A 19,923-nucleotide genomic window follows, 5' to 3' on the forward strand; every position below is an offset into this window, starting at 1 on the left:
CAAAAGTCATTGCAGACTGAGACCGGTGTTCAGACTGTGGGGATTATCTGGTGGTGCTGAGCTCGCTGCAGGGCCAGCAAGAGGACCCAGGTAGAAGTGGTAATTGTTGAGTTCACACTGTGGACTGCTCTATGACAGCATTATTTCAGAGGACTCCTCCTTTAACCGCCTTTTCATGACAAGTAACGAATTTAATTATCTTCAACCTCTATTCCTGTCTCAATTTCAGTTGAAATTGCTGAGGGAGGCAGGACAGCCAGGTAGACAGAGTGAGTAATGTGATTTCCTTAGGAAGTCTGTACAAATGAAAAAGTAGGCTGAAATGTGTTGTAAATTTAAACGTGAGTGGTAAAAGTGGTTGCAAGTTTAGAAATGTGCTTGTTGAGAAGTGTAATTTTGAAACAAGAAGCTTTAACACATGATTTGTAATGTGTGTAATTTCACAGCAAAACAAAATTTTGTTTCTGATAGCGGAATTAGGACATGATGAATTTCAGAACAAGGCTGCTTCTCTGAATATTAAAAAAAAATATAATCAAGGCCAATAATTCTGCTTTAATCAGATAAAGATAATAGTGTATCTGTGTCCTTCTCTCATTTTATTTGATTTTAAATTCTGATTGCCTTTCTGATCCACTTTAGATCCAGTTCAGCAAAGTATGTCGGCATAGCTATAGGGGTGTGGAATGTGATGTCAGAGGGAACAAGCAATCCAGGGTGAAGAGAACAGGAACCACTTTTAACCAGCTCTGCTACTAGGTGTGGATGCCCTCCCTTAATTTGGTTCTGGGGTACGTTAACAAAGATGTTAATGTCCTGCTTAGTTCCATTGGACTCACTGGACTTGGTTCACCGGATAAATCAAAGGAAAGGATAAACTATTCTCCAGGCCATTGTGTGAGGTCTTTCTCCTGTTTCCAGCATTCCCACAGGAATTCAAAACTGTTGTATGTCTTGTTTTATCCCTTTATGTCTAGTGTTCATATTTTTGAGTCCTTTCTGTACTAACAATAAATAAGGAAAAGTGAAATGTGATGACAGAGTTTAAATATACAATGTTTATTTTCTGCTATTAGAGACAAAATATCTTGATTTGTGGAATAAATCAGGATACTAATCAGATAACAACAAAAGGCAGGTGTTAATCTCTCTCTAGAAAAGTACTGGTAAAAAAAAAAATCAAACATCTGAGCCTCATTAGATCTCATAATTGATGAAAAACAATAAAAATTTTAGTCCAGTATAAGGTACAAACTATAGCTTTGCTGCATTTATATGGGACAGTATTTAACTGATTGATTGCCTCTTTTCCTACAAGATTTCTGATTTTTTTTTTTTTTTTTTTTTTTTAATAGAGACTTGTTTTTCTTGTCTTTTGGGAAGGAGTACTGTCTTCTGAATTCGTTGGATGGTTACTCACTGAGGGACCAAGCACTTTAGATATCTCTTTTAAAGATACCTGTTTTTAAGGTTACTTACTAACTTAGGTCTACCCTTCACCTCTGTACGTAACACCTGATAGTAACGAGAGCTGGCTTGATCACATTTGCTTGCACTGGAATATGAAGTCATGGTAAATACAGTTAAAATGTACATGCTCAGCAGGCATCTGGTTATTCCTTTCTGAGTGAACAGAAAATATTTTTGGGAAAAGCTTAAAAAGCTGTTGTTTCCAGGACAAGTTGGACCTACCTGGGATTGGTCTGTGTGGGAGCTGGGCACTGTTGATCCTTACTGGGCTTTGCAGTCCGGGTTTCAGGTTGTTGTACAAATAGAAAGCAGTTTTCTTTCCTGGACCTTAATATACTTCATTGATATTTCATCTCTGCTCTTATCAGAAAAGGTAACCAGACTTTGTATTATCAACTTCACTTTGTTTTGCTTTCTTTATGACTAATTAGCCTAGTTTCTAAATTAGTTCTCATAGGAAACAAGGTTTATATGATTGCACCGTCCAGCTGTTGTTCTGTTTGGGGTCACTTGGCTAACTTCCATCAAATTTGGCAGGGTCATGAGTGCTTCATGCAGAAATGCTGCCTTGCTACCCGTTTGCGGAGGCTGGGAACAGCGTTGAGAGACAGAACCAGTGCGTGGGATGAAGGGAATCTTGAGCGTGAGCTCCTATGCTCTTCTGCTTGCCCCGTGAGCTGTCTGGTGCGTGTGCGCTACAGATGTGGTGGTGAGCAAGCACGTGGAAGGAGCTTTAGGACGACCTGTTGTTTCACTAAGTGGTAACTGAGGCTCTACAAGGGAACTAAGGACCGTGAAAGGAGAGAATGGGGACGGTGAGATGGATGCCAAGAACCAAGATTAATCTTAGAAGGATTGTAGCAGGCATGGAAGAGGAAGGTCTGTGGCTATCCATCCTCTGTGCAGAGACTGGGACAGAAGTCATCAAGGGAATTTATCTTTTTTTAGTCACTGTAACATCAGTGGAACTCTTATTATTTACATCTTGTGTGTACGTTGCTTTTTCTTTTGTAATAACTTTCAGGCTGAGGTCTAGTAGGGCAGACTTTTTGGAGGCTGTTGCTTTAAGTTTATCATGCTGTTCTGACAGGCTTTCCTTTAGGGGTTGATATATCAGTCTTCAACAACAGAGGCACTTCTGACAATTGACAAATATTGCTCCTAGAAGTGACTATGAAGATAGCACAATGACAAGCAGAGTAGAAATGGAAAAATATTGAGATAAAATTTCTCTTACAAAATTTGTTTCTTGGCTTTCTGACTTAAGGTACCTGCTGGTAGTCAGAGGTGTCTTTCATATGGAAAGTGCTGAAAGTGATAGTGTCTGTCAAACACCTGCCTGCAGTGCTGTTAAGGGGGAAAAAGGGGACAAGGAGAAACAACATATATTATATACATGTTCTTCAGCAACAGGATCAATTGCATTTTCTTTTCTTCACCTTAAAACAGATAATAACCTTCTTGAAGGCCACAGTGGGTTTTCTGTAGAATATTTCAGGTACAAGTCTCATTTTTAAGTGATCTTTGTTTAAGGAAGCTCAAGGGTCATATTTTTTAAATTATATAGCTGTCTTCCATTTCATCAACTTCAGTTTCTGTGGCTCCTGTTCCATAATAAAAGTGTTAGAACAGTTGTTCAGATTGTATAATCAGTTATGAGGAACATTATTTAAACCTCACAAATGTGACCACTAGTAATGCCAATACTCTTCCATTTGCATATGCAAGTAAATTCTTTTATTATCTTAATAGTTATTCTTCTATCATTCTAATACATATAATCTCACAGGTTGTTTATCTCTGCTTGTCTTGGATGTGCAATCTCTGATAATACATGAGAAGTGTCTTTGAGCTCTCCTGATTCTTGCCATGTATGGCACAATAAACTGCCCAAATTTGGTCAAATATTTTTAGCCACTTAGTCATATGTCTTTTAATGTGCTGCATATGTAAGCTTTTGATTCACTTAGCAACAGTATTTTTATGAGTATGTCTTGCCAGTTTTTCTTATGTATACTTGAAAAATGGGCAAGGATTGTTCTCTGTTTGGCTTTGTCACAACCAGATGGTCTGGCTTTTTTTTTAATAGTGCTAACCAATTTTAAGATATCCTTTTTTTCACAGATTATTAATATTAGAGGATTTTAAGATCTATAAGTATGCAGCATATTGAAATGTAATACTAAAAGATACTTACGCAATTTCAAGGTTTTATGATACAAATTTATTGCCCTTATAATAAATTGGTGAATATTATGTTATACATAGGATATGAATGGTCAGGCAAATTGAATATTCAGAAAAACTGGATGTATGGCATGTATGAAATATGGCTAGGTTAATGTTAAGTGTAAACATCTGAGTTCTTTAATTTTGTTTTCCTCCTGAAATGAGTTATGCATTTTTTTTTTTAATTCAAGAAACATAATGCCTTGCAAAGAGATGCAGTTATTTTCTTTCAGAACTTGTTACTAGCATGTAAGAATTGTACACTGATGATAAGTGTAAGAAATTGAAGATAGTATACTTGAGGAAATTGTGGTTCTGTTGGAGTATGTTCGTAAATTATTCATAAAAGAATTGCTGATTTTAGGGATGGATATGACTAAAAAGATAATTCAAGAAATCCTTTAGGAAGGCAGTTTTCAATAATACCTTGAAATGTGGGAAGGTTTATGAATGTTTTCACTTAAGAACATGTTTCTGGTTTTAATTGAAAAACAAATAATGCAAGCACTGTGCAGCATTCTAGTTGCAGTGTAGCTGCAAGTTTATGGATGAACAAGTCCAGATGAGATTCATTGTTAAAACAGTTTTGTGGTGCATTCTAAACAAAGCCTTAAGTTCCTACCTAACTAAAGCAGTTGGTGTCAAAGAGGGATAATTTGTTGCTGTTTCTGTTTGGCTGGTTAAAAAGGGCAGTAACACAACTCCCTCACTGTGTGGCTGTTGCCTCAGCACTATAGAATGGAGAAAAGCTTTGGGATTCATTTTGGAAGGCACAACTGCTTAAATAAGGAAATACGAGCTTTTTTTGCCATAATAATGCAGTATATAATTTTTAGTCTTTATTGCTGTAAAAGTATTCTGAAAAGTATTATTTATACCTTAATTGCATTTAATTAGAGGCATAATTCTCGAGAAGAATTTAGGAGCCCAGCAGTAGAAGTTCTCATTTCAGCCTTCTGGTTATGTAGTATTGTTGATTTATTAAGCTAAAAAATTAATACCAGTCTTGTGGGGTCTAGCTGTTTTGAGTCCTTGCTGTCCTGAAATGTAGAGGGACTTTTCTCTCTGTTGCTCTTCCCTTTTAAGGGCAGCAGTATAGAAGTTGGCAAGAAAACTCACTGAGCACCCTGTGAGAAAAATACTCAAACGCAGAGAAGAAAGGCAAAATAGGGGCCAGTCAAGATGCAGATCTGGAGAACAGCAGTAGTTCTGCATTTGGGCAACACTGTTTGCTTGGTAATTAAGAGATGTGCGCAGATGATAATACTTTTTCAATGTGCGAAATTGATGCTCAAGTAAGTTTATAAACAGCAGTGATTAATATACTGTTAAAAGATGTATGGTGGTATAGAATATGCTGCAGTAGAAAACATCAGGGGGGTGTTGAAATGCAACGTAGCATCCCCTCCCATACTGTACTCTCAACTCCGTTGTAATTAAAAACATGTTATGGTATTGTTTTCCAAACTGCTCCCCATCTCTTGGTTACAGCAATTGTATTTCATGGTGTAGGTGTTACTCAGTTGTAATATCCACTCAAGTGACAGAGCTGGGCCTGGAATGGAGCACGGGCCTGGGGGCTTTAAGTACGTTGTACTGGAGAGCAGGGTTGCAGTGTGGACTGTAAATGGCTTCTCAGAAAACCAGGACAGATTTACCTGAGAAAATAGTATTTGTTGGTCTTGTTTAACTCTGAATTCATCTATTTAAGGATTTTTTTACAAATCTATGACACCTGCTGCTTTTCTCTCAAATTCTTCCTGGCTTGCTGTCAAAACCCCAACAAATGAACTCTACTCCCTCATCAGACCTGAAAATACTTACCTTTTTCCTGAAGATGTTGCTTAAAGATGCATAGTATTGTAGAACAGCTTTAATATGAACTTATTTCTTAAATCTTTTTTCTTTATAGGCTTGTATAGATGATAACGTAGATATGGTGAAATTTCTGGTGGAAAATGGAGCAAATATTAATCAACCAGATAATGAAGGCTGGATACCTCTACACGCAGCTGCTTCCTGTGGATATCTTGATATAGCAGAGTAAGATTTTTTCCTCTATTTTTGAAATACATGTATTTTGCTAATACATTGTTAGAGGGGCACTAGAAGCAGATGGCATTCATAAATTGTCTTTTTAGTTGCCTCTGGGATGTGTAGTGAGAGAGAATGCTTTTGTATTGTGTGTTGGTTGTGAACTCTGCTGTGTGCATAACCCTTTGTGCATCGCGTTTTCTATTTCTAGCTGTCTTACACTGTATCCTAGATGGCAGTAAGATGTAAACATCTAAGACTGTTCATGACTGTCAAATTACTTTTTTAAATTATTTTCTTCTGTAGAAAGGTTGTTATGGAGGGAGGCACAGCAAGAAGGTTCAAACTTACATTTTATTAGTAGTCTGAGACATTATCCTGAGGTAAACCTATGTGTAGGAGATTAATTTTTCAATTGTATTTACAGTCTTGAAACCTTTGTTTTTCAGGAGTGTTATGAAGTGGTGACTTTTGCTAGTTATTTTGGCTGTGGAGTTGAAGTTAGATGCCTGTTATGGTATTAGTTAAAGATTTCTCAGTACTAAATTTTAGGAGTGGTTTTGTTGTTGTTCTTGAAGCCTGTTGAGAGCCACTGAAGATATGCTAAAATCAAATTTTTCTAGAGGTTTTCTGTTTTAACCTGAACTAATGTTTGATTTGAGAAAATATGTGGGATATGTTCTCCAGCACACTGTTCTTGCAGTAAAGAAGGTAATAATGTCTTTCTAAAGACCCCTTGGGTAAACACAATCTTCATTAATTCTGCTAAACTTAGTGCGATGTCTGATCCAGTGTAAGACTTGGATAAAATATAAAGTAGTATTTTATCATGTACTTATGTTACTATACAAATTGCAGTGCTGAAGGATGGAAATTGTAAATTATGGGGAACATTTATTGATGTTCTGTCAATTTGAGAGGTTTAGTTCCCTGAATCTTAAGGGAAAGGAAGAATTCTATAGACTCTTTATGTGGTTTCCACTGGGAAAATATTTGGGGGGGGGGAGTGTTTGTAGAGTGAAGTGCTTTGTATATCCTTTTTATAACTGGGACACTGTGTGACTTGTAACTTTTGTAATCTGCCTTTCTACATTATGCAGACGTTTGATGCTGTAATCTCCCTTGCACGCATGCTGGAAGCATTTACTTGTTGGCTATATTATGACAAGAATTTCCCTACAAACAGAGATAATATAAACCTTTCTTCAGTTTAGTGGAGGTAAAACACCTGCTTTTTTTCCACAATAGGAAAAAGTTGAATAAACATTCTCGGTTTGGCATTACAGCCTAATGTAGGCAGATGTTCAGGGAAGAAAGAGCAATGTCCCTTGTCCACAAGACAGTTTTTCACTATTGACTTGAGTATCTGAAATCTATAATACTGCTGAACATTGTCATCTGTTTTTTATTCTCTCAGACTTGGACAGGACCTGTCTGCATATTTTCTATAGATATCCTTTAAAGAAGAGGAGTATAATCCTGTGGGATGTGGAACTCATAAGGTGTTGGAAGAGCAGTGTTTTTAAGGTTTTGAAGATAAACGGTTGCAACAAATTTCCATGTACAGCTGGGAAGGGTAACCTGACCTGAATGGAGCAATATTTATATCTGATGAGGCTCATAGAGTTTAGATTTTCTTCAAACTGCTTCTCCAGGAGCTCAGATTCCAATAATTTACAAAAATGGCAGCAGAATTTGCAGCTGAGGAAAAACAGAGGGAAGACAAAAGGATGATACAATAGATTACCAGAGTTTAGAAACTTGGTTTGCCCCGTAGTATTACTCTGGGTCCAGCATCTGCTTCAGTGAGGATGCATCTTCCTTGGGAAGCACGAAACTGTGTGTTTGTGTGTGTCTGTGGCTGAATCTGATATGTTTCATTCTTAGCACTACGTTTTCTCGTTTGTGGAAGGGAGCTTTAATTTGGATAAATTATGGTGTTTATATATATAGTTCTAAAAAGATTCCAGCTAATAGCCTGTCATCTTTCTACTCTATATGATATGGACTAGCATTTTTGTACAGAACATCTGTTCATTTCCTATTTTCTTGCAAGGTGCAAGAGGGAAGAGAATCGGGGAATGGGTTCTGGTGTTCCCTAGCTTTGTTAATGAAGGGCTGGGGAGAGTCTGACCTGTGTTTCCCTTTCTCCTGCTCCTGTGGAACTGCCTGTTGCACAGCTTTGTGGAGCTTCTCAAATTGGAAACTCAGCAATCTATTTGTGCTTCCTCTGCTGCCATCTTAAGTTTTCTTAGGGCTTCCTTCAGATAGAAATAGCTAGAATTTATTTCTCTTGAAATAGCACAATCTGTAAAATCCTCAAAATATACCAATTTAGTTAATATATTGGGTTTTCTTACAGTGCTTATATTTTTACAATTCATCGGAAAAATGTGGCAAGATAAGCATACTTTTATTATTTAAGGTTTTCATGTCTCAAAATCTAAAATTACGTCTAAGAAAGCAACAGAGCTAGGAGTTGGAGATAGAAATGCATTTCATAACAGAAACTGATTAGAATGTAATTTAGGGACTTTCTAGCCCTACATATGTCCTCTGTATGTTGACTGTGTTCACTTTTCAACTTTAACATTCTTCATGTATGTGTGTACATCACTTTCTAGTGATGTACATCCCTTAAAAGAGGGGGAAAAAAAGCAGAAGTTCTATTAACATTACATGATACCTCCTGCATGATTCATCACTAGGATCAGAGTCTGTAACATATAACATAGATGGGGTGTATTGGAGTGCGCAGGTCTGTTAATAGGATGTGAAACCTTGGTTCTGCTTTCAGAACAAAATTTAAAAATGGTTAATCATTGCAAACCTTTATAGTACAGTCTTTATTGTAATTTTCCTTCTCCTCATGCTCATGTGACTTCCATAGGATTATACTAGTGGTGGTTAATGTACTTTCTTATAGGGTGAGAAAGGTTTCTGTTCAGACTGCTTTTCTAATTGAATCAGTACACAAATAATCTCACTGTTCAGCCATTCTTTTTATGTGTTCCATCCATTTGCTACTAACACCCGTTTTCTATTATGTACAGTAAATGGGAATGACTGGGAGTCACTCTGGGTTAATACAGAATGGTGCCTTCCTGTTGGATCAGTGAATGAACCTTCCTGTGTTACTGTGCTTTTGCTGAACACCTGATGCTCTTGCTCTCTTTCTAATGTGCACATTCTTCTTAAGTTGCGCCTGCTGCTACTCAGATGTTCCTGAGTGAGTGCACCTGTGTGCCGGATATATGGGAGACGTACAGGATATATAGATGGTAGGGAGATACTCTGAAAAACTCAATATCTCAGGGAGCCACCACTTCAGCCATGTTTCGATGTTAATGGGCTGAGTGAATTTGTGGCATGGTCCCCGTTCGTTGGAGTTTTTATTTTGCTTTCCCTAACTGTGCTGTTTGGCCAATGGACCTCTCACTGCAGGTATATTCCTTGTCATCCTCCATTGTATTCACCACTCCTATGGCATCTTCTCCCAGTAGTATTTCCAGTCCCATTTCAATTTTCTTCTCCGTTGGAACAGCTGCCTTCTCTTGAATATGCTTCCCATCTTGTCTAAAAAAAGCATCTTCCAGTTTAAGAAATGTTAGTCTTGTAGAAGCCCACTACAGGTAAAATATACAGCAAGAGAACATAGTGTGAAATAAAGTGTCATCTGGTTGCAGATGGAAAGTTGTGCTGGAAAAGGAAAAACTGTGCCGTGGAGGGCAACTGCTCCTTTTGTTTCCATTGCTGTTTCTGAGTTCTGTAAATGCTGGGAGTGCTTCATCTTACTGGAAATTCTTTGAATAGTTTAGTTTTAGAATTGCCTACTTAAGTTAGTGATCATCTAGTTTATGATCATGTGAATTAGCTTACGAGTAATTGTAATGTGATCATGTTTTAAATTAAAATTCTTTAAAATTGCCGAAACAGGTGGATTTTGCATAGCATGTTCTCTTTTTCTATTCTTCTCCTTTTTTCCATTTTTATCATACACAGAAGGCTTTACACAAAGGATCCTTTTTTCCTCCAATGCTCTAGTATGAATTAAAAAGTCAGCATCAAATGCTCTGAAAAAATATATTTATGTGGAAACAAACTTTAATGCAGGAGGACTTCAGAAGAAATTTTGTGTGCATTCTTTAAGATGGCATTTGAGGGGTAGGAGCCTTAAATTTAACTTTGAAAAACTCTTGTAAAACTGTTTGGCTGTATATAATGATTTTTTTTTTATCTAATAGATCTCCTCTACTGTTTAAAAGCTTGTATATTATTTCAGTATCAGGGAATAAGTGAATTCCTTTTTAGGATGCAAAAAATGTAATAGAGGAAAAATAGTGCAAAGTGGCATTTAAGAAACAGAATCTTTAAATGTTTGCTTTTCTATTTCCCTCTGCTTTTTATTGTACCAGATTAATGTAAAATAAATCTGAAATGACAGCAATTTCCTTTCTGTTCAAGAATGAAAGTTTGTGTTATAAATGTATTTTCTGGTGGGCTTTGTACCCTGCCTACTTGTGAGTGCGTAGTTGATGTCTTTTGAAGCTTGTTTGCAAGTATTTAGAGGCTACAGTGCAGTTTTACTACTTAAATATGAATGCTTTTTCATTTTTCCCAGAATGAAAGCAGGTTCATCTTCCAGCAAGTGTAAGAAAAGCATTTTTCAAAAATAATGTCAGTGACAGTTACACTTTTGTGCAAAAAACCAAAAACAAACAAACAAAAAAACCCAAACAAAACAAAAAACCCAAACAAACAAACAAAAAAAAAACGAGGGGGAGGGAGATGTCTCCTGAGGGAAGAATAGAGTTTTTATACCTTTGTGCAGGGGGTACTACATCTGAGTAACAGTTTGTCAAATGTTGTTGTAGATACTAAAATTTCTCATGTGTTCAAGGGGTGAGAAATCCACTGAGGGTGGATACATAAAAAAATACAAATGTAGAATACATACATACAAATGGGATCTGGTTCAGAAAATCCATCAAAGTAGTTGGAGATTGGAAAGGTACTACAGGAGAAGTAGGATGATTTTTGCCCCATTTTTATGTTCCTTGAAGATGTGCTCACTTTTGAAGACAGGCTGGATGTTAAATGGAAGTTTGGTCTAGGTCAGTATGGTTGCATTTATGTTTGGGAGGCATGTTTGATACACGTAGTTACACATACAGACCCTAAGACTTACCACAGTTTCAAAATACACCTTTATTTTACAGGTTTTAAAGGCTGAAACATATGATTACAGTTAGAGAATAACTTAAGTTCAGAGCCTCCTCACTCAGTTCATTTAGGAAGAGACTAGCAGCTTGGCCAACTCTGCTGCCCTAACCCCAGCTCGCCCACTTTCCTTCCTACCCAGTGTTCCCTATGGTGTATCCCCTCCTTCCCCTAGTATTTGAAGCAGACTTTAAAAGGCTTGTGTGTAACCACTGCCTTGCTGCTGACACTCATCTGTTTCTCCAGACTTCAGACACCTGAAAGTGAACCCAGCCAGACTAGTCTGCTGAAGCCTGGGTAAGCCGTTGTCCCAGGATCTCTCTATTTTAGTAACAGTCCATTAAGACTAAATGAGCAATCATTGTCGGGTATAGGAGGATTGAGAGACAGTCCTTCAAACCTGTAGTTGAATACATAGATGTTCAGTGATCGGTGGTTTACTTACAGCTCTGGTTGCCTTGCGGGACTGCTGCAGGTGCTGGGTGGTAGTGATTCCTGCCCGTCCCACAAGGATGGGACGATTGCTTATCTGGCAACAGCTAGTTAAGAGAATTCAGTGCAGTTTCACAACGTGCCTAATGTGACTTAACTTGAGACTACTGCAGAAATAGGCAGTCATTCCCGTCTCTTCTTGGTTTTCCCTCCTCCGCAAGCTCTTATCCCCTCTCTTGCATTATCTAATGATCACACAACAGTGTGGGAACTATTAGCGTAAGACTAGCCTTCAGGGCATTTGAAGGGTTTATTCTTTTTTGGATTGGTGAGCTGAACTGGCTTGCCAGCAGCAGTTGGCATAGATATGAAGGTATTAAAAAAAAAAAAAAAAAAAGTCTGGGATCTGTTTCAGACATAGCTTGTACCTCTGATCAGAAGCCTGGCTGTGGAGAGCTGCCTGTGCTGAGCTGGAGTCCTTTCCTTCATCTCCCACCTCATGAGCCTGAACCAGCTGGTACTGTTGAATTTTCTTCCACGATATCTGAGGGTGGTGGTGCCACAAAGTATGTTTCAAAGCAGTCATTTCTAATCCATTTCTCTCAAGTTCTAATAACTTGATCATCTGGAGCTATTACTTCCTGGAGTGTTTTTAATGTAAACTCTTTTGCCATAAGCCATTATAATGCTGGAAGAGCAAGACATTATTTAGGCAAAGCAGACTGACAAAAATGACAGGGATAGCTTCCATCTCCTTTAGCTTTGTTCCCAGTTATAGTTCTAATTAACTGAGTATGAAGTGATGTTATTAGTGATACATTCAGAAATGGATCTTTGGAAGGTATCAGAAGTTTGGACTTGTGAATGACAAGGTGAAGTTGGTAGACTGATGTAAACCACATGCAAACTGATACAGGGTTTGGTCTGATAGAGATACTGCAAGGTGAATTAATGTTTTTGTCAGGATTCAAGATGTTACTTTAAATGACACAAGGAAATACTAACTGGAGAAGCATAATAAAAAAAAAAGAGGACCAAGGCTGAAACTTGGTACAACCCACTCAGAAAATGAGAAAGAGGACTTCAGAAAGATATGTTATAAAACGAGCCACATGACAAAATAAAAGCAGGGAAAGAAGATTTATTCCCAGCCAGAGAAGAACATCTCTTCTAGAAGAATGACTGACTTCTTACAAGTTGACACTGGTAAAGATGCAATGTTTGTTTTGAGAGCTGTGAAAAGGTCACTGCAGGCTTTGGAAGATGTTTCAGTTAATTCATTTTTATTTGCTGTCTTGTTTCTTTCTGGAAGAACAGATTGGGAAAAACGGTTAATGGGAGAGAAAATATGCTAGTATGGTAGTCTCTTCCCCCCAAAATCAAAGTGCAATGCTCGTTCTTTATCAGCAACATAAAAGTTCCTCCTCCTCTCAACTAGTATTAGATATCTGCAAGGCTAAAGCTAAATTCCATTTGAGGAAATAATGGAGAAACATAGAGAACAGTGAGGTATATCAGTTGGCATTTTCTTTTATGAAGACGTACTGTGGCCGTGTACTGTTTTCACTGTGTTTTTGCTGCATGTATCTACATCCTAAGAATAATAAAACACTAATTAAGTTGTTTAGGTTGATGGTGAAATTCCCTTTTCAAAATCATATCATTATGTGGTAGAGTTTAATCTTTTTTGCCGTGTAGCTGTGATCTGATGTTTGGATAAAAACCAGCTGGCAGAAATACACAGTAAGATATGGTTGATGGGTTAGAGGAAATTACAGGACCTAACTGATTTGGTACCTGTTGTTCAGCTGAGAGAGTCTGGGAGAGCTGGTCACTCTAGGATGCACAAAGACAGTGTGTGCTCTATAACTGCCTTCTTCAGATTGGATTACTTTGTGCATCTCCACTTGTGACCCTAAATATTTGTTAGTAAGTATATTGCATTTCTGTTCTTCTAAAGGCAAACCTGTTAGACCTTTAAGTTGAGAGATATCTTCTTCATGGACATACGATTTAGTGGAAAGTATCTTTTTTCTTTTAATATACCTTAGCAGTACATTGGATCTAATGAAAAGTCAAGGGCCCGATGCCCAGTGTGAAGCTCAGTGCACTCTTAATTTTTGGCTGAAAAATAATTTGAAAGTGCAGCTCATGTCTAAAAAAAACGTCCTGCTTTGAGAAGTGGTGTGCATAGGAAAGATCCTACTTGTTTATCACAGAGCGTTGGTTTTATTGGTATCCTGAAAACAATCCAGAGTAGCTATCTTACCTATAAATTCTGAAGTTGAATGTAATACATATGGAAGAGAAGACGTAGAGAAGAATGATACATACAGAAGGCTGGGAGCTCGAGGTAGACTCCTGAGAAACATAACACATCAGGTCCTCCCTGAATGATGGGTTGTAACTGCCCATTGCCACCGATCGACTCCTATTTTCTAGGTATGACTGGAACATGGGAGAGCAGCTCTAGATGCATGAGCAACCAGGTTTTGAATTGAGCAAGTGCTTGGTAAGTATGGTATACTGTCACATACCAAGTATGGTATGATGTCACTCATCAACTAATTCAGAATTGCTCTTTTAGAGAGAGGTGTCAATAGATTCTTCTTAAGACTGTGAAATCTATGGAATTGTTAGTGCCATTAAATATTGAATATAGTATTTATTCAGTTGTGTGGTATAAAAATAATTTAATTCACAGTAAAGTTGGGTTTGAGTGTTGTTTTTTAGGAGGAAACATATGGGTGTGGTGTATACTGTCACTCTGCCTCAGTTTTTATTTTCTTTCAGCTTTTTCTTGAGTATTTTTCTCTATTGTGTGTTTGACCCTATTCTGCCACAAACAGTAGACTTTCTAATGACACTAAAGCAACTTATGACCTACTTATCCTTTCTTACAGCTGCGTCTTTTGTTGAATATCCTAAACTACGTCATTTTGGTGCAAATGATCCTAATATGTGTGTATTTTTTCAGTCTTATCCCTGACTGAGGCAGGATGAAAGCTGCTTGAATTCTTCTGAAATCCATGTAAATATCAAGCGATATCTCTAGGGACATAAAGCTGCTGTGCATTGATGAGAGTGAGTTATATGGATACAATATAGATACTAAGACACAAAAATGTAGGGTTTTTTTATAAACATCAGGTATGACAGTGAAAAAGTATACAAAAGGAATTACTTGAAACCTCTTGATTACAGATGAGGTACTGCCTATTGAGTTTGAATAGAGAGTAAGAGTTTCTTTTGGAAGAAATGTGTTTTCAGGGTAGTTCAGAGTGGACTGGACAGGTAAACAACTGCTATGAATGACAGATTCATAGCAGTCTGACATAACGAGGGGTCAGACCAAGTTCAGTACTATTGGGTGATGCTAAAAGCTGCACTGTGATAGTAATGTTGCTTCGTAGAAAGATTTGGTCACTGTATTACTGCATAATATAATTACAAACAAGATAAGTTCTGTGTTGTAGTGATTATATCTGTACTAATATCTGTTTAAGCAGATATATTTGTGCTTCTGTAGTCAAATATAGCAACGCTACTCTTGGCACAAGGCAGGAGGGACGGTGAGCTGGTGGTGTGATCACCTCTTGTTGGTGAGGAACTAGCTGAGGAAAGTGGGCAGCAGCATGGCTTTCCTTCTTACTCCTCCTTTTCTGCCACTGTGCTATTGTTACCTCTTCTTTTTAACTAGTGTAACTCAATCCCAATTGTTCACCTTGAAGGCACTTCCATAAATCACTGCAAATGCTTGGAGACTTGCTACAGGAAAGCATCCTGAGCACACTAGTTACTGTATGTACTCTTCTGCAGCTGCAACAAGGTATTTTTCAAACTCAACCTTCATTTTTGCACTATAGGGTGCAGACTTCAAAGTAAAGGAGAGAAACACTTGTTCACAAAGTACATAGTGAAATTAACATTTGATATGCACTTTAAAAATACTTTTTGTTTCACGTCATTTCTTTCCTGCTGAAGCATCTGCCCTGTATTCATTCTGGCACTACCAGGCTCCAGTTCTACTTTTTTCTTTTTCTGTTCTTTTTTTTCCCTTTTTTTTTTTTTTTATTCTTATGCAAATATGTTATAGCATATGTTTCCCTATATAGCTTTCTTCATGTTTCCTACTTTCCTCAGTCACTGTTCACTTTCACCTGAACATTGCACTGTTAACTTTCATATGTCTTTCTTCTAGATTGTAAAATGTAAAGGCTTAGTTGCTTTTCGTATGCTGCAAGTAGGAATTATTCCTACTGCATCTTTGCACTCTTAATGTTTAGGTGGCGGCCTGTGTACAAATACTTCTAGAGCTTACTGCTGGCTTTTTTGAAGGTTTCTTGGAACATGGGAGGACTAAAACTAACCAGATACTGCTACCTACAATATTTCTTCTATACTCCTGCATACCACGAAGGAAAACAGCTGTGTTTCTAGTTACTGTGCTTCCTTGGGCGTGCAAGTTGCATTGGAGGCTAGGGACAGCCAACTATGTGCAGAGCTCAGTGGTGTGTTGGTACGCTGTGGAGTGTTGGCTTCATAAAAATAAATATGTTTTTTCATATAGATACAGCATTTAGAATTGACAAAAAGTGCTGTTTGCATAGAGGGGAATTTTTTTCCCATCTTTGTGGCATACTACTTTGATAGCTTTGGGACTATTTGACAATTTTGAAGCAAAGATGTGTGTCTGTCCAAGATTCTTTTTGTAACAGCTTCACAAGGGAGAATCAGAACCTGGATTTGCTGCAGTCTGGAGGAGCTCTTGCATACTGAAGAATACAAAAAAGGCTTTTCAAAGTAGTCCGTAATTTAGAAAAACACATATGCTGAAATCGGGATTAGACAGGTGAAAACTGAAAAGAAATGTCCCTTCCCATTTGTTTAGTCATTTGGCCATTTGTTTCTCAACTATTTTTTTTTTTTATTCATGATTTTTGAACATCTCTAGCTATCTGAAATTCTCAGCTCTTATGATCTGCAAGAGGAAATGATAAATTCACCTCAGATCTCTTGTTGATACCAACTGTCTTAAAATCATCACTAATGTATTTCAGGAGAAATACTTATCTGGTTTTGCCAAATAATCCTAATTGGCCTTATTTAACTTGGTGTTTTGTGTAGCTGCTGGCTGATGATACTGTTTGTAGGGGGAGCGTTACTATTTAGAAAGTGCTGCAACATTTTTTTTCCAAGAGAGAAAGATGTGAGTGAGAATCTTCTGGAATTTGGAAAGAAACATAACCTTAAAAGTGCCTGAGTTTTATCATGATTTGATTTTAATTTAAATGCCATCACAGAAGCTTTTCTTATGTCAATCTCTATTCAATTCTAAATGTTTAGAGGCAGAAGGTTGAGGCACAGCAGTGACTGGCAGCGTGGGATGACATTTTACACAGTGCCTGAATAAGACACCCCTATGAGCGTGACTTAATTGGTTTTCAAATCACTTGATTTATTCTACATCGGTCTTAAAATCATTCTGGAGAAGGTATTCTTGGCCCAATTGAATTCGTACAGTTTTGGTTGCAGTACTGAATGTGGAACCTTCATTTTCTTCTGTAAATTGTGGATTCAGGACAAAAGACAACCGCAAGAGTATCTCAGCTGTGGAGAAAGGGGGACAAGGGAAATTACCTGCAGGTTGTTGCTAGAGAGGCTGAGGAGATGCTGGGCTGTGCAGAGCTGGGTGCTGTGCGGGGCGTCCCCCTGCCCAGGCAAGCGGGGCTCCTCCGGGCTTTGTGAGACCTGCCCCATGTGGCACACACTGCCCGCCAGATGCTTACAGAGGTTACAACATACACGTCAAAACCAGTGAAATTGTGACTTTTTCTCATTATGTTTAGGTGGGGTTTGAACAATGTGTTTAAAAGCGAGCGTGACAGTGTGAGGGTGCATGAGAGTATCTGAGGGGCAGCTGGGTCCTGGCTGGTCACTCATATTCAACCGACTGTACATTTTCCTTGAAGCTTGCCCACTGACACAGGACATATGTGCACTATGTACCACAACAGAGTTTAGCACAGTGTTAATCTAATGCTCCTGAATTTGCTTCAAGTTTGTATTACTTAAGATTTTTTTACAAAAGAAAAAAACTAGGCCTTTCTTTAATATATTATTTTGAGAAGTGCACCCTAAAAGTTCGAGTCACATAGAAGCTGTTATTTTCTCTTTTATTATATTATATATGCAGGTAGGTATACTTTTGCTTGCCTGACCTTTAAGTACTAATTTTGCTGCAAAATTAAAAAAAAAAAAAAAAAAAAAAAAAAAAAACCACAAAAACAAAAAAACTCCAACCAACCAAATAAAAAACAACCAAAAACCAAACCAAACCAACCAACCAAAACAAAACCAGACACAAACCAAAACCACTTTTGAAAAGGGCTAGTGAGCTTGAGGTAATAACAAGATTGTTAAGAATTTAAATTGGAAGTTAAATTCTTCTGCAGTGAGAAAATATTTAAAGAAATATTCCCAGACACTTAACCAATAGAAGATCTGAAAAGGATCAGGTGATACAGTTTCAGTGTACTTCTACTTAAAAAAAATTGGAAATAGCAATGTTGAAATGTTGTATTTTTTATTTGTTAAATGTCTTGTGAAGTTCTAATTGGCCAGATTTATTATGGATGTCTTTTTATTAGTAGTTTGAATGATTTACAAAGATGTACTTTTAAAAGTGTATTGATACTTGATATTTTTTTAAAAAATCAGTGAAATAACTCTGTAAGGCATTTTAAAAGAAGGCAATTAAAATACATATTCCAAAGATGTGTAAGTTTTTTGTTTTTACATCCTGTGGACTGTGGGGCAAATTTTTTTTCATTGTTTGTTTCCTCAAATGATAGCTTGCACAGCTGCATGAACACAGTGACACTTTTTCTGTCTTTGGCTCCCTGTTATCATTCATTTAAGACGCTCATGGAATTAATTTGATACTTCACCATCTATGGATTAAAAAAACCAAAAGAACAGCTAGGTCTAGCGGAAATTGATAGTTAAAAGCTGCTGGGAGACTGGTAGTGCTGTTGGTTGGTGCCCCCACTAGCAATTAAGCCATGTTTCCCTGGAAGGCCACACTGAAACATGTTTATTTTAAATGTATATAAAACACATTGAACCTCTATTCAGCAAGATACTTTTTAGGAGGGTTCCTCTCCTCACATGTTAGGAGTTAGAAACTGCCATCACTAGCTAGTCTCCAGTGAGCTCAGTAAGCAATTTTTAATGAACAATTCAGCAGCCAATTCTCTGCCTTGCCTTGTGCTTGCCACTGCTCTGGTGACCTTCAGGTTCAGCAAGTACTTAAATTTAATTATATCCCTAATGACTTCACAAACTTGTTTCCAGATAGTTTGAACCGGGGAAGGGTTTGAATGTAAACAGCTGCCCCTCTTTCTGTTAGGGAGATAAATAATATTAAAAAGTTATCTGTAGCATATCTTCTTGTTGGCAGCCAACAAACTTTAGTAAAGCCAAGGTTTGAGCATCTTCCAGATTCTTAAATTCTAAATTCACAAATAAGACTCAAGTTTGTATATAACTGTCTTCAGAGAGAGGTGTCTTCCTCTCCATTTACTTCGTGCCTCTATATGCATTTTGTTAATAGACTTACACACACAGCTCTTAGGTTTTTTCTGTTTGTTTCGGGTTTTGGTTTGGTTTTTGTTTTTTTTTTTTTGTTTTTTTTTTTTTTTTTTTAATTCAGAGTGTAGGCCAAATTGCTGGTTAAAATGTTTAAATTCCAGTTCCTGAGCTTGGTTTTGGTGTGGACTGTTTGGCATATGTACAGTAATCTCAGAGGGTTGTTACTTATTGTCTCAGAGGTCCTGAGATTCCAAACCTTTACGAAAGGTATTGAAATGTATTTTTCATAAAATGATGGGAGAGAACCTGGGTTTCATAATAATTATAGAAAATAAACGATTCATGTTTTTTTCAAGGTTGATAATTTCAGTATATAATAGCTATTGATGAATATACAGCAGTGATTCCTAAAAGGCAAATTTCAAATAGAAGTATTTTTGCTTTTATAAAACAATGATATCACAAAACAAACTTGTTGTTCTAGTCTTACCCAGACTGTAATGCTTGTCATGGAAACACCAAGGCAAAAGTATCAGGAACAATTTGATTTTATTTTCCTGTTCTTGACTTTCCTAGTATTCCTGGGATACTTGCAGTTCTCTATATTTAGACCACAAGAGTGTCTAAAAGAGGTACCTTTAGCTTCAGTATCAACACTTGAAAGCTTTAGCTCCAAAAATAAACATGGTATGGATCAAGCTACTGTTTCTTTCTCATTTATTTGCATTTTGAATGAGCACCTACCAGAATATTATATGAAATATCAACAGATCTTCTGAATTATTCTTCCGTAGCTGTCTGTTGAACATGGCCATTTTGCAACAGGTGAGTTACAAAAGACATAGATTTAAGTGCTATACCAGGAGGTTTTGTGAGTAGATGATGATGGGAGTCCTATATGTTACTTTTCCACTGTATCCAGGTTTGCAAAAAGCACTTTTTTCT

The 19,923-nt window shown here is 37.3% G+C and overlaps 1 protein-coding gene across 3 annotated transcripts in view; it reads left to right on the top strand.

Annotated features, from left to right (window-relative positions):
- PPP1R12A (protein phosphatase 1 regulatory subunit 12A) overlaps positions 1-19,923 on the top strand; it is a 124,384-nt gene that overhangs the window by 41,843 nt on the left and 62,618 nt on the right. For all 3 annotated transcript variants that reach the window (XM_042792007.1, XM_042792008.1, XM_042792009.1), the window contains exon 2: positions 5,612-5,742. In XM_042792007.1, coding sequence (XP_042647941.1) covers positions 5,612-5,742 — 131 coding nt within the window. The remainder of the gene's footprint in view (positions 1-5,611; positions 5,743-19,923) is intronic.

Source organism: Tyto alba, unplaced genomic scaffold, assembly GCF_018691265.1.
Source record: "Tyto alba isolate M040663 unplaced genomic scaffold, T.alba_DEE_v4.0 Super-Scaffold_2, whole genome shotgun sequence".
NCBI classification, from domain to species: Eukaryota; Metazoa; Chordata; class Aves; order Strigiformes; family Tytonidae; genus Tyto; species Tyto alba.